Genomic DNA, 13,245 nt, shown 5'->3' on the forward strand with positions numbered 1-13,245 from the left:
GCTGTGCTGTCAGAAATGGCCTATGTACTTTAACACGAACATTGTCACTAGAAACTCCAGCACAGGTCAAGGATCCTGTTCAAGAGACGTCATATATTTAGTTGTTAAAAGCCTGGCTTTTCCCTCAGTAACAGCTGATTAAGCAGACTGTCACCATTCCTGGGAGAGCACAGCTACGATCCACTCCACACTGTCCTATCAGAGACATCGGCGTATCAGGAAGGACACAGATCACAATTGGTTCATTCCACACCATCACAGCAGAGGATGGATTGCTCTCAGCAGCCTAGAGTCACTATACTGTGACAAAGACAGGGTTTTTGTTTTGTTTTGCTTTTGTTTTTGGAGACAGGGTTTCTCTGTGTAGCTTTGTGCCTTTTCCTGGAACTCGCTTTGTAGCCCAGGCTGGCCTCGAACTCACAGAGATCCACCTGCCTCTGCCTCCCGAGTGTTGGGATTAAAGGTGTGCGCCACCACCGCCCAGCAAGACACAGTTTTAAGACCAGACATATTTGGGTTCTGATTTCCTATCTGCCAGGTTAAGATATAGATTTTATCAGGCCAATTTGTCCCCAAGCTTACCCAAGCTAATAATCTAGGGAATAATCTAGTATAGCACAGGGACTGGAGAGATAGCTCAGTGGTTATGAGCACTAGCTGTTCTTTCAAAGGACTTGAGTTTGATTCCCAGCATCCACATGGTGGCTCACAACCATTTGTAATTCCAATCCTCAGGGAATCCTATGCCCTCTTCTGACTTCCAAGGGCATGCTCATGGATTACAGATAGAGATGTAGACAAAACACCTATGTATATAAAATACATTTTAGGAAAAGGATAATGTCACCTCTCACTAAACCCCTCCAATACAGGGCCCACTGATGTGACTCCACCTTTCCAGACGGCAAAGCTGAGGCTCAGAGAGTAAGGGAACTTACTCACACAGTGAGAAGTCCCAGTGAGGTGGACGATAATTCTGACTATGAAAAATGAGACTAGACTAGGTGAAAGGACACTAGTTACAGCATCCCAAAAACTCACCTACAGCAGTCCAGAGCTGACACAGTGTACAAAAACCACTGTGTGTTCTTTCCCCAAGAGTGGAGCTAGATGGTCAAAGTGATAGTGCAGAATTTCAAAACCATGGGCGTGAGAGATGGCCGCTTTCCCCAGTCAACAAGTACAGCGAACACTCCCACAGGCAGGCGGTCAGCAAGTCAACAGCAGTGATGTCAGCACAGAAATCAAAGCAGTGAGCAGAGCCTCGGCAAATGTCAAATGCTACAATGTCACACATCTCCTACCTCATCCCAAAGACACCCCGCCCAAGTCAGGGTATTTTTTTTTTAATTTTAATTTCAAATTTGCGTGTCCTCCTTGCACAGGGGCCATGCTAATCTTCTCTGTATCGTTCCAATTTTAGTATATGTACTGCCAAAGCAAGCACCCAAGTCAGAGTATTTAGAAAGAATCTAACACAAGAAAAATAGTGCAGGGCTTAGCTGGCAGAATGCTTGCCTAGCATGCACAAGGGCTTTGGCTCCATATCTAGTACCAAATACACCAGGCATGGTGGCCTGTAATCAGACAGAGGCAAAAGTATCAGCAGTTCAATGTCACCCTCAGCTCTATGGAGAGTTTGAGGCCAATCTGAGTTAAATGAGAGCCTGTCTTTAAAAAAAAAAAAAAAAAAAAAAACTAAACAGATGAATCAAATCATGTCTACATAATCAGGAAATCAGCCCACAAGCCTTTCTATTTCTGGTGGAAATTGAGTTACATTCCCTATGCTCAGAGGAATACTGCACCAGTGGATCCATCCCCGATGTCACTGGTTTATGTCATTTCCAAATCACACACCACTCTGCTGGGGAAAGAGGTTCACACTGGCTACATGGGGAGACTGTCTCTCTCACACACACACACACACACACACACACACACACACTCTCTCTCTCTCTCTCTCTCTCTCTCTCTCTCTTTCTCTCTCTCGTAAACACAGATGTAAGAATCCAACAAACATCATCTGTCTTTTCTAGCAAAAAAAGGGGGAGGGGAGAAAGAGAGAAAATTGGGAATTCTCTTTCACATACAACTCTGAAAAAACTGGAGTGCTGGGGGTTAAACTGAGTGTCTGACACGTTAAGCAAGTACTCTACCACCAACCTACACAGCCCCTCAGGCACAGTAATGAGTGTGTTTGAGGACCAGGAGAACAATGCAGATATTGCACCAATTAATTCACTGATTTCCAACCCCTTCCCACCATCCTTTCTTTAGTTTCCATTTCTTTTTGTTTTCTGGACGTATCTCACTATGTAGCCCAGACTGGCCTTTGTACTCATGATTCCCCTGCCTCAGGCATCTGAGCTCTAGGAATGTAGCTGTGTACTACCATGCTTGGCTGATTTTCTTTTAAGACCCAACTACTCAGCTAAATATTCAGATTAAATACCCATACATCCTAGGCATAATTTTATTCAATAAAGAGCCAGTGAGACTGGGAGATAGTTCAATGGTAGAGCATGGGCTTAGCATGCAGTCTCCAGAACCAAATCTTTTGTCAATGGGTATATTAACCACCTTTTTCCATGAAGGCCTACATGAGCTGAATATGTTGCAAATTTCTTTTTTTAAGATTTGCTATTTATTTACGTGTAGGTATGTGTATGCACATGTGTTCGGGTGACTCCCAAGGCCAGAAAAGGGCATCAGATTCTCTGAAGCTGAAGTTGTAGGCCATCTGATGTGGATGCTGGAAGGGCAGCAAATGCTCTTAACTGTGCAGCCATCTCTCCAGCCTGGAACTCCAGGCTGGCCTGGAACTGAGAGATCCATCTGCCTCTGCCTCCCCAGTGCTGGGATTAAAGGTGTGTGCCACCAGTGCCAGGCTTGAAAAATTCTTTTAAAGGCAGTTTTTATCTCATCCTCAGTAAGTTCTTACAGTTACTATTAGGTTGTTGAAGAAAGAATAATCTTGGTTTCCCACAAAGGAAAATATAAACAAAGCACAAATAATTCAGGAAGGCGATCAGATCCCAAACCAGGCATAGGTGGAGTCTGCATCCCACCCATCGGTGGGAGTGCAACTTCATTATCTGACTAAACAAACAAAACAAAAATCATCCAGGGCAAGGCCAGTGTCTCAGAAAAGCTTGAGGGATGTTCTAGAAGAAAGGAAACTAAAGGAAGAGCACAAGTCAGTGCAGTTCTTCACTGGGCCAGGGAGAAACTCCAGCTAAACGGCATTGCTGAGGATGAAGAGATGGCTCAGTGGTTGAGAGCACTCGCTGCTCTTCCAGAGAATCAAAGTCTGCTTCCCAGCACTCTCACTGAGCATCTCACAAATACCTACAACTCCATCTCCATGGGATCCAATGCCCTTTTCTAGTCTCCACAGACAACACACACATGTGCATACACAGAGACGGGCACATATAAAATTAAAAAAAAATTTTTTAATCTTCAAATGATATTATTGAGACAACTGAATAAATTTGGACATGTACTGGACTGACACCAGTGTTGAGTTTCCCAGGTATTATAATGGTATTGTGGTTACTTAGAACAATGTCACTTTTCGAGAAAGGGTGAAAAAACTGGAGATAGGGGTTAATGGTTACACTGTGCTCTTCCAGAGAACCCACACTGGCACCCAGCACCATTCAGTATGGCTCACAACCATCTGTAACTCCAGTTCCAAAGGATCCAATGCCTTCTTCGGACCTTGTGGGCAGTAGGCACAAATGTAGTATATACATACATACAGGCAAAACATTCATACGCATGAAATAAAGAAAAGGGTTTTTGGTTTTGGTTTGGTTTTTCCAGGCAGGGTTTCTCTGTGCAGCCCTGGCTGTCCTAGAACTAGCTCGGCTGACCAGGCTGGCCTCAAACTCAGAGATCCACCTGCTCTGCCTCCTGAATGCTGGGATTACAGGCATGAGACACCACTGCCCAACTTAAAAAGTACTTTTTTAAAGGGGTGAAATAAAACATGATGTCTGCAACTCTCAAATGGTTTAGTGTAATGTGCATGGAGAGAATGCTTACACAAAGTGATAGGCAAGTATCCACACCGAAACTTTAACAAATGAACCATTGAGACAGCTCAGCAAGTGAAGGCACTTACCACCAAACCTGACAACCTGAGTTTGATCCCATATGGTGAAGGAGAACTAACTCCCACAAATGGTCATTCTGACTTTCACATGTGTGCTGGGGCACATGTCCCCAATAATGTAAATAAACGTAATTCAATTTTTTTAAAGTTGCTAACAAGTAAGGCCCTAGTGAGATGCCTTAGCAGGTAAAGGGACCTGCCACCAAGCCTGATGACCCGAGTTCAATCCCAGGGACCCACAGAGTGGAAGTAAAGAACTGACTCCCACAGGTTGTCCTGACCCCCACATGTACACCAAGACATATATACACTCACAAATAATTAAAATGTAATAAAAATTTACGATGGTAACAAATAAGCTAGGTGTGGGAGCACCCAATATAAACCCAGCACCTGTCAGATTAAGACATTCAAGGGCAGCGTAGGCTATAGGGGGAGAATCTTGGTTGGTTGGTTTTTAAAGAAATATATATATATTCATATTCTTTATTTCATGTACATTCATGTTTTGCCTGAAAGTATGCCTGTGTGAAGGTGTCAGATACCATGAAACTGGAGTCACAGACAGTTGTGAGCCACCATGAAGGTGCTGGGAATTGAACCCAGCTCCTCTGGAAGATGGCACTTTACCACTGAGCCATCTCTCCAGCCCGTTTGTTTATTTTAAACTGGGTAATACAACTCACAGTTGTAATCTCGGCATTCGGAAGGTAGAGGCTAGATCTCCCTAGCTCTCAGAGTTTGTGGTTTTCTATTGTTTTTGAGATGAGACTCTCTGAGAACAGAGGCTGACCTGGGACTTGCTTCACAGCTGGGGCTGCCCTTAACCTTGTGATCCTCCTGCTGCTAATCCTAAATGCTAGGATTACAAATCAGAGCCCAAGTGAATCTGAAAGCCTACTGAATCTATGCTATAGGCTGGCAGTTACTTAGTGTCCTTAAGTAACTCATTAGTGGACTGAAGCTGACTTACTATTTGAAATTTAACCTGTAGAGTGTGCTTAATGTGCTGAGTCAATTTAATGGAAGTAAACAACCATTTTGGAAAACAGAGTTCTGAATAAACAGAACAAAATGATCTATTGACAGACTTTCCTTAAAAGCACACACACTGAAAAACTGAACAAACGAAAAAAGTGAGCAGTGTCTATTAATTGCCACACACTTAACTTACGAACGAAATGACGAACAGAGTTGCTAAACTTTTCTATGCTTTAAAACATGCCGTTCCATTCATGTTCTGAGGGAAAAAAACAAAACACTAAACTTTGATGCAAGAAAACCGAAAGTTTCAAAAGTCAACGAATACTTTAACCTGCACCTTGCACTTTACAGCTAGCCAACAAGCACTCTTCCTAGACCCACTGCTGGGTTGTTATGTATCTTTCGCTTCTCTTTCTAAATCTCCATATTGCTAGCGTAAACAGAAAGCAATCCTACCGGACAGTGGTGGCGCACACCTTTAATCCCACAATTTGGGAGGCAGAGGCAGGCGGATCTCTGTGAGTTCGAGGCCAGCCTGGGCTACAGAGTGAGTTCCAGGACAGGCACCAAAACTACACAGAGAAACCCTGTCTCAAAAAAAGGAAAGCAATACACACACACACACACACACACACACACTGCAGAAGACAGTCTACTTTTCCAACTCTGACTGTATATTACATTGAAGAAACCACAGGAGGCTGCAGAGATAGCTCAGCAGTTAAGAGTTTGTACTGCTCTTGCCAGAGAACCTAAGTTTGCAACCCAGCACCCACACCAGGTAGCTGACAATCACCAATAACTCTAGCTCTAGAGGATCTGATGCCCTCTTCTGGCCTCCTACTTACATCCACAAACGCACAAAGACATAAACACATACATAAAAAAATTTTTTTTTTCCAAAACAGGGTTTCTCTGTTTAGTCCTGGGTGTCCTGTAACTCACTATGTAGACCAGGGTGTCCTCAAACTCAGAAATCCGCCTGTCTCTGCTTCCTGAGTGCTGGGATTAAAGGCATTTGCCACCACTGCCAGGCATAAAAAGTAATTTTTAAAGCCTTAAATAAAGGAAGAAAGCACGTGTTGGGAATGTGGCTCAGTTTGTAGAGTGCTCTCCTAACGCAAAGCCCTGAGCCCTACCCCCAGTACTGCCTAAACAGGGACACCAGCAAGCTCAGCACTGGGGAAGCAGCAGTAGGATCAGAACCCAAGGTCATCCTTGACTTTGTAGCAAATTCAAGGTTAAGCCCTGGATACATACTGAGGCTCTACCTCAGGTGAGGTCAGGGGACTGGAAAACAGGAAGAAGACTGGTAGGAAAAGAGCTAGATCTTGGTTTAAACAATCTGACAGAAAATGAGGGGGAAAAAAGGCCGGAAACATTTTGAGGAACCACCATTATAAAAATGAATAAAGTGACAGAGAATGTGTACAGAGAAAGTGTCCCAAGATGAAGCACTGAGATGCTCAACATTAGACACCAGCAAGGGAAGAGGAGGAGTAAGGAAAGACTCCAAGCTGTGGATGGAGGCAGAAATCCAGGGGCATGGCAGAGAGCTGAGAATTTCCCCGGTTTCTGACAATCGCTTCTCAGAGATGGAGAAAGCTGAACCAGATGGCCTGAGCTCCAAAGTGAGAGATCCATCCCCCATCTCAAATACTGAAGGGCTAATCTGATGTGGTGGCTTGAGAGGTGGAGACAGACAGGCTATCAGAACTCCAAGATCATCCTCTACTACATAGCAACCTCAAAGCTGGTCAGGGCTACTTATGACTTTGTATCAAAAAAGTCTAGCCGGGGTGGTGGAGTGCGCCTTTAATCCCAGCACTTGGGAGGCAGAGGCAAGCGGATCTCTGTGAGTTCGAGGCCAGCCTGGTCTACAGAGCAAGTTCCAGTACAGCCTCCAAAGCTACACAGAGAAACCCTGTATCGGGACACCCCCCCCCCCAAAAAAAAAGGAGTATGGCGAAAAAAACTGTTAGGGTGACTTCGTTGGTGGTAGAGCAACTGCCTAGAATGTTTAGGACACTTCCATTCCAAACACAATATGATGATGATGGGGGGGGGGGGGGGGCTTAGTGCTAAAGTGCTTGCCTAGCATCCCTAGTTTCCATCACCAGCAACATAATAGTAACAGGAATAATAATGGTGTGGAGGGTGTCATTCAGTGGTACCTGCCCAGCATGTGCAAGAATCTGGATACCATCCCCAACATCACAAAATGATGACGACAACGATGATGGTGGGGGATGTAGCTCAGAAATCTGCCTAGTTTCCTGGTTGATCTTAACTGTCAACTTGAAACAGCCTAGAGTCACCTGGAGGAGACGCCTCAATCGAGGAAATGTTGTCTTTTATCGGCTGGTCTGTGGGCACGTCCACGAGGGATTATCTCGATTAATAAATGATGCAAAGGAGTATAGCCCACTGCAGGTGGCACCACCCCTGGGTAGGTGGTCCCGAGCTGTATAAAATAGCTAGAAAAAGCCAGAGGATAAACCCGAATGGTTTCCGCTTCAGGTGAGTTCCTACCCTGACTTCCCTCGATGATGAACTGTGCCCTGAAGTGTAAGATGTAATAAACCCCTTCGACCCCTAAGTTGCTTTTGGACACAGTGTTTGTCACACAACAGAAAGGAAACTAGTACACCTAGTATGTTCACAGCCCTGGGTAGCATCCCCAGTGTCGTAAAAATAACGACGGTGATAATGGCAGGAGAGGCGGCTCAGTGGCAAAGCCTTTGCCTAGCGTGTGCAAAGTCCTGGGTCCCATCTCCAACATTACAAAATGATGGTGATGATGATGGCTTGGGGGTATGTGGATCCGTAGTAGAGTGTTTCCCTAGCATATGCAAAACCCGCATCCTACGACAGTGATTATTACAACTGGGGGACAGACTATTTGCGGAGCACCTACAAGGTCTTGACTTTCAACCCCAGAACCAGAAAAAAAAAAAAAAAAAAAAAAGAGCAAAGAGCAAAGAAACTACCTCGCTCAGTTCCTCCTACATTCCCCTCCCCAAAAGAATGTGGGAGGGGGGACCGTAGCCAGACCAGCAGGATCCCTCCCCTGCCGCCCCATCTCCTGATACTTCCGGCCAGTCCACTCCACCCACCCGTCCTGCTCGCGGGTCCGGAGGTCCGGCCGCCAGCCGCCTCGCGGCTCCCAGATGAGTCGGGTTTCCCTCGGGACGTGCCGCTTACACTTCCATGTCGCCTCAGCGTGGTCGTTAGCAGCCGCTGGAACGGAAAGGCCTCCCGTGGTGCCGCCGCCGCCCAGCTCTCCGCCGGTGTGTGTGCCGCAAGGCACGCTGGGACGGCCGTGCTGCATGCCGGGAGCGCTGCAGGGACCGCTGGGCTCCTCCTGCACGCTAGGCGTCCGTCGTACCCGGTTTCTTCTCGTTTCAGCCTATCCAGCGCTTGGAGACAGAATTTAAACGTTCTCGTGGTCTAGCTTTTGTTAGGGTTTTAATAAGATAAGGTTCCGGACTTGGAAGCGTTAAAATCCCCAAGCCGGTCAGGCTGGCTCAGAGAGGTTGAGACAGGGGGATTGCCACGCGTTCCTGGCCAGCCTGTACTACATAGTGAGTTTGGAGCGATCCTGGGCTATTGGCCACCCTGTGTCCAAAAACAAAAACAAAAACAAACAAACAAACAAAAACAAAAAGGCAGAAGCCAGGCATGGTGGCACACGTCTTTATTTCCAGCTAGGGGGAAAGCGGGAGGTAGAGGCAGGCTCTTCTCTGTGAGTTAGAGACGACCAGGGCTACACAGAGAAACAGACAGAGCTGGAGAGATGGCTACTTAAGAGTTGAGTACTTCCAGTTCTAGCAGAGGATCAGGATTTGGTTCCCAGCACCAACGTGGTGCCCCACAACAACCTATAACTGCCATTCTAAGGGATCCAAGTCCCTCTTAGAGCCTCTCACCAGGCACAAGTATATACATATACGCAGGCACTCACACGTATACATAAAATAAAGCTTTTTTTAAAAAAAGGCGAGCTGGGCGGTGGTGGCGCACGCCTTTAATCCCAGCATTCGTGAGTTCAAGGCCAGCCTGGTCTACAGAGCAAGATCCAGGAAAGGCGCAAAACTACACAGAGAAACCCTGTCTCGAAAAACCAAAAAAAAAAAAAAAAAAAGAGAGAGAGAGAGAAAAGAAAGGAAGGAAGGAAGGAAGGAAGGAAGAAAGAAAGAAAGTCTGGACCTGTTGGCCCATATATGCTCATATATGCTGTAATCCCAGCATTTGGGAGTTGGAGGCAGGATTAAGGGATTCAAGATCATCCTCTATACATCCAGTTCAAGGCCAGACTTGGATACAGGAGACCTTGTCTCAAAAAAAAAAAAAAAAAAAAAAAAAGTCCAAAGTCCAATGAGAAGCAAATTTTACTGAACTTAAAGGCGCGGTGGTACACGCCTTTAATCCCAGCACTCGGGAGACAGAGCCAGGTGGCTCTCTGTGAGTTCAAGGCCAGCCTGGACTACAGAGTGAGTTCCAGGACTGGCTCCAAAGCTGCACAGAGAAACCCTGTCTTAAAAAAAAAAAAAAAAAAAAAGAGAGAGAGAGAGCAACTACATGAGGATGGTGGCATAATTATATGAATATACTGAAAACATTGAATATTGGGGCTCAGCAGTGAAGTGTGAGCACAAATTTTGCAGAGGACCCAAGTTCAGTTACCAATACCCATATCAGGCCCTGGACTCCAGCTCCAGGGGATCCAATGCCCTCTTCTGACCTCCTGGGGCACCTGCACATGCATACATACATACACACTTAAAAACAAACTTTTATTAAAATATTGAATAAATTGGGAGGCAGAAGCAGGAGGATTTCTTGTGAGTTTGAGGCCAGCCTGGTCTGCATAGTGAACTCCAGAACAGCCAAGATTACAGAAAGACCCTGCCTCAAAATGAATAAATAATATTGAATATTGAATTGTATGGTTTCAATGAGTGAATAATGGGATGTATAAATTATGTATCAAAAACCTGTTAAAATTTTTCAGGAGGATACAGGTTCTCACTACATGAGTAACCTGAAACTTGATGTAAACCAGGCTGACCTCAAACCCAGAAATCTGCCTGCCTCTGCCTCCCAGTGCTGAGATTAATGGTGTGTGCAACTACTGCCCAGCCATGTTGAAATGGTACAGGTGATTGTATCTAAGGAGCTGAGTCTAAGTATCTAAGTTGGGGGAGTCTGGGATGGTGGCACATACTTGTAATCCCTCCACTTTGAAGATGGAGGCAAGAAAATAATTTTTTAAGGTCATCTTCAGCTACATAGGGGAGTTTGAGGCCACCCTGGGCTACATGAGAAGCCTGTTTCGTAAAAAAGTAATAACTAACGTGTGTGTGTATGTGTGTGTGTGTGTGTGTGTGTGTGTGTATGTGTGTGTCTGTGTCTGTGTGTGTCTGTGTCTGTGTGTGTGTGTGTGTCTGTGTGTGTCTGTGTGTCTGTGTGTCTATGTGTCTGTGTGTGTGTGTCTGTGTGTGTTCTTGTACATGTGTGTATGTATTCAACAAGTAAAGCCGGCATGGTGGTACATGTCTATAATCATAGTACAGGAAGCCAAGGGGGAAGAATAGTGAGGTCAAAGAGGCCATCCTGGGTCACATAGTGAAATCCTGCTTAAAAATAATAAAAATATGGGCTGGAGAGATGGCTCAGTGGTAAAGAGCGCCGACTGCTCTTCCAGAGGTCCTTAGTTGATTCCCAGCAACCACATGGTGGCTCACAACCACTTGCAATTAGATCTGGTGCCCTCTTCTGGCCTGCAAGGACACATGCAGACAGAACACTGTATACATAATAAATAAATAAACCTTAATAATAATAATAATAATAATAATAATAATAATAAATGTGGAGGCTGAAGAGATGGCTCAACAGTTAAAAGCACTAAGTGTTCTTCTAGAGGACCTGGGTTCAGTTACCAGCACTCACATGGCATCTCACACACCTGTCTATAACTTCAGTTCCAGGGCTTCTGACATCCTTACACAGACATACATGCAGGTAAAGCACCAATGGACAATAAATAAAAATAAATAATAATAATAATTTAAAACAAAATTAAAAACAACAAGTAAACAAAAATGTCATCCCAGGCCCAGCTGACATTGAAGAGTGCCCTATACCTGTGTCTTGAGCAGAATGGGCTCCACAATAATGTTCATTGTGTAATTCACTCAGTAATCTTAGAGTGATTGCCATTGGGTGCTGGTGATTCAAACATGAGTAATCCAAGCTAGCTGACAGTCTAGTTGGGGGACCAGTTCTGGACATAAACTATGACACAGTGTTTAGACTCTGTAGTGTAGAGGAAGGACTGACTCAGGAGGCAGAGAGGCGTCCCCAAGCCAGAAGTGTTTGAGGCGAGTGGAAGGAGAGAACACTCAAAACCAAGACTTCAGGGATAGATTCTACTGGAACACAGGCTCAGTGCCTCTGGGAGCCACACCACAAAATGGCTGAGAGATGAGTTAAAGTAGGAGAATTGGTTTGCACCCGTGTTCAAATGGGATCCATCTAGGCACCTACTCAGTAACTTCAACCTTGTGGATACATCAGTGATTGTCCTGAACTAACCAGCTTTTGTTTGAGTTTGATTTGTTTGCTTGTTTTGAGACAAGGTCTGAAGTAGTCCACACTGGGTGTTTATGCCTAACCCAGAGGGGCCCTGTGCCTCACTCGAAGTGGCCAGAACTTAGCCTCATTAAAGGGATGCACTCTGTAGGCAGGGTGTAACTTCTCACAGAGAATGCAGCCTTGAGCAAATATGTTGATCTCAAGAAGAGAGAACTGCCCCTGGAGGAATTTTTATTTCTGCCATGCAGTTTCTTTGCAGTTTTTTTTTTTTTTTTCAAATGGGGTTTGGTCTTATGTCACCCACTGATGTACATTTTGCTTACATTTTCCACACCATAATGAAGTAATTGATAAGTAGAATATTACCAATAACAGCATTAACCTCCATTCAATAGTAACCTCTTAAAATCAAGTTTGGGGTAAGAGAGCTAGCTTGGCAGGTGAATCGACCAAAACACAACTCTCTCCTCAAAGGGTGTGAGACACAGTTTATCCTGAAGCCAAATGTGTGGTAATGGCCCATGAAAACATCAGGTTACTCAAAATGCTATGTTCTGATATGGCCCTAGTCAGATGAGATTTTTTTTTATAGTTACAGAGTAAAGAAAATCACAAATAAAAACATTCTTCAAATGCCTTGGTGGAAACATCAGGGAAGCAGGCTGCAGAAAATCAGGGAAATGTCTGTTCCAGTCCTCAGATGCCTCTTGCATTTGGGTCAATGGAGTCTAGAGGTTTGTACATTTCCAAATAAATTTACAAAGATGTCAGGTCACATACAAGGTTAGTTATAAATTAGGCTTTGGATCTCCAACATTCCAACCTCTCCATCATCTTGAGGTTCTAACAGACTGTGGTCAAACACATATGTCTTCCTTCTCGCCTATTAATTTTGTCCACAGGTGCTTCACATGTGGGTCTCAGGGACAAAACTCAAGTAGTCGGAATTGGCAGTAGGTAGCCTCCCCGGCTGAGCCATCTTGCCTGTTTATTATTGTTGTTTAGGAAGGATGTTTATTTTGGCGCACGGTTCTCAGAGGTTTACTTCCCTGGCAAGCTGATTCCATTGCTATGGGTCTAGGGTGAGGCCTACTATCACGGCCAACAGCGTTTGGTCAAACAAAGCAAAGCTCGTCTCATAGGAGATGGGAAGTAAACAGCTCCTTTAGTTGTATCTTAAATATGGACGGCTTCACACACGAGTGTCATCCTTGCATAGGGGCCATGCTCATCTACTCTGTATAATTCTAATTTTAGACTATGTAGATCTTATTGAAGTCCCCATCGGTACCTTCCTGGTGGAGATGTCTTCCCCAGAGTCCGGGGGAAGACCCTACAAGCGGCTGGGATCTATGCTGAGGAATATCAAATGAATCTACACACATTGAGTTCTTTAGTCCACTCACTTTATTCTTCTAAGTCAATTCTAGCTAGCTAGCTTTTTTTTTTTCCTGTTCTCATACTTAGCTCCTCTCTGACCCTTCTTCTGCTGTTTTCTCTTTGTTCTGTCTTAATTCTTTCCATCTTTGTTCTCCCCG

At 44.8% G+C, this 13,245-nt stretch overlaps 1 protein-coding gene and 2 non-coding genes across 3 annotated transcripts in view; all 3 read right to left on the reverse strand.

The window, feature by feature from the left end:
• The window catches only part of LOC118572445 (CGRP receptor component), a 32,006-nt gene extending 23,589 nt beyond the window's left edge, over positions 1-8,417 (reverse strand). Inside the window, exon 1 of the mRNA XM_036172070.1 lies at positions 8,312-8,417. Within this exon, the coding sequence (XP_036027963.1) occupies positions 8,312-8,319 (8 nt within the window). The 5' untranslated portion in view covers positions 8,320-8,417. The remainder of the gene's footprint in view (positions 1-8,311) is intronic.
• On the reverse strand, positions 1,341-1,447 carry LOC118572836. Its single transcript, XR_004943536.1, has one exon. It is a non-coding gene; the product is annotated as a U6 spliceosomal RNA (small nuclear RNA).
• Positions 8,418-12,883: 4,466 nt separating the features above from the next.
• LOC118572845 lies at positions 12,884-12,990 on the reverse strand. The gene has a single exon (XR_004943543.1). It is a non-coding gene; the product is annotated as a U6 spliceosomal RNA (small nuclear RNA).
• Positions 12,991-13,245: the final 255 nt, after the last annotated feature.

This window comes from Onychomys torridus, chromosome 22 (assembly GCF_903995425.1).
Source record: "Onychomys torridus chromosome 22, mOncTor1.1, whole genome shotgun sequence".
NCBI lineage: Eukaryota > Metazoa > Chordata > Mammalia > Rodentia > Cricetidae > Onychomys > Onychomys torridus.